Source organism: Polistes canadensis, unplaced genomic scaffold (assembly GCF_001313835.1).
Source record: "Polistes canadensis isolate GaletaPanama2010 unplaced genomic scaffold, ASM131383v1 scaffold_258, whole genome shotgun sequence".
Classification (NCBI taxonomy): Eukaryota; Metazoa; Arthropoda; class Insecta; order Hymenoptera; family Vespidae; genus Polistes; species Polistes canadensis.
The window spans coordinates 72,212-73,688 of NW_014569805.1; the positions used below are offsets into that span (position 1 = coordinate 72,212).

General features: G+C 28.4%; 1 protein-coding gene across 1 annotated transcript in view; it reads left to right on the plus strand.

The window, feature by feature from the left end:
* Nucleotides 1–1,477, plus strand: part of LOC106790739 (ankyrin repeat and death domain-containing protein 1A-like) — a 7,814-nt gene that overhangs the window by 1,624 nt on the left and 4,713 nt on the right. The window contains exons 2-4 of the mRNA XM_014755847.1: nucleotides 224–322; nucleotides 422–520; nucleotides 982–1,188. Coding sequence (XP_014611333.1) covers nucleotides 224–322; nucleotides 422–520; nucleotides 982–1,188 — 405 coding nt within the window. The remainder of the gene's footprint in view (nucleotides 1–223; nucleotides 323–421; nucleotides 521–981; nucleotides 1,189–1,477) is intronic.

Consider the following 1,477-nt stretch of genomic DNA (forward strand, 5'->3'; position numbering starts at 1 on the left):
AAATAGAGACGAAACGTTCAACGGATAAATATAGTGTTCATCTTAATTAAACCCGTCCAAAAAACAACTTCCCTAAGAGTAAACTTAGTAATAATATTAATAAATTTTGGATAAGAAAAAAAAAATCTTGATTATATTAACATTAATCGTAATATTATAATGGGTATCTATGATAATAAAAGAAAACAATTTGTTTTTTGTTTTTAAATAATAAATTGATTAGTATGGTCGTGCACCTATTCACTGGGCTGCTTCGAAAGGGAACACGGAAATCATTGAGATGCTGATTAAAACTAAATGTGACATTGAAGCAAAAGATAAGGTTCATTAATATTCTTATTTTATTCCGTATACAAATTAATATTATAATGTTATTAATTTTTGATCCACCAACCCCATCACCCCCTTCCTTTTATTTCAGTTTGGTATGCGACCATTGCATATGGCTGCGTGGTACGGACACGAGGATGCTGTTAAAGTTTTGATAAACGCCGGTGCTAATGTTTTTGCAGTTAACAAGGTAGCTAATAAACAGTTCAAACCAAAATTTCATCAATTTAATAATTTATTATTATTATGCTTATTATTTAATTCTTTGTTTATGGGAAAAAGATTGGTTTTTAACGTGTTATGTACGGTACAGTGATATTTTTTCGGCGTGTGCGAATAAATGAAATTAAATTATTAGAAAAAAAGTTAAAAAACAATATCTGGTTTTTCCGAATAAGTTACCCATCCATTTTTATTAACTGTGCCAAAGTTATTTAACTTTAATGATTTAAAAACGAGAATTAGTAAAACAATTAATATAAATATTTGTTCAAATTTTTGACTACATATCAATTTATATATAATTTATATGTTTTTTTTACAATTTATTTAGTTAATTATCAATTTATTTTATTGTTTTGTTTTTTTCATCAATGTTTTCGTATGATAATAATAGGAGAAAGAAAGATGCATTCTTTCTTTCTATCGCAGAAACAATATACTTTACTAATGTGTGGTGCTCGTGGGAATAATGTCAACGTCGTAAAATATCTTGCGGAAGCTGTGGAATCCTTGAATGGAGATGCAACGGATTACACAGGTGCAACTGCATTACATCATGCAGCCGTCGCAGGACATCCTGGTGTAATATCCGCGATATGTAACATTCCAAAAACAGAATTGAATGCGACAGATCAAGTAAGCGTTATTACTTTTACTATTTATGACATTGTTTTCAGCACATCTTTGCAATAAATAATTAATATTTTTAATAATTATTATCCGATTCATTTAAAATTTTGCATACGTGATCTCAATAGTTGTGTCTTATAGTAATTGCAATATTACTTTCTGAATTTAAATCTGACAGACATAATTTTATTCTGTAAAGTCTTAATACTGAATTTTCGAACACTCGTGACCCTGTTCTCAGTGCATCCTTGCAATGAATAATTAATAATTTTAATAATTATTATCCGATTCACTT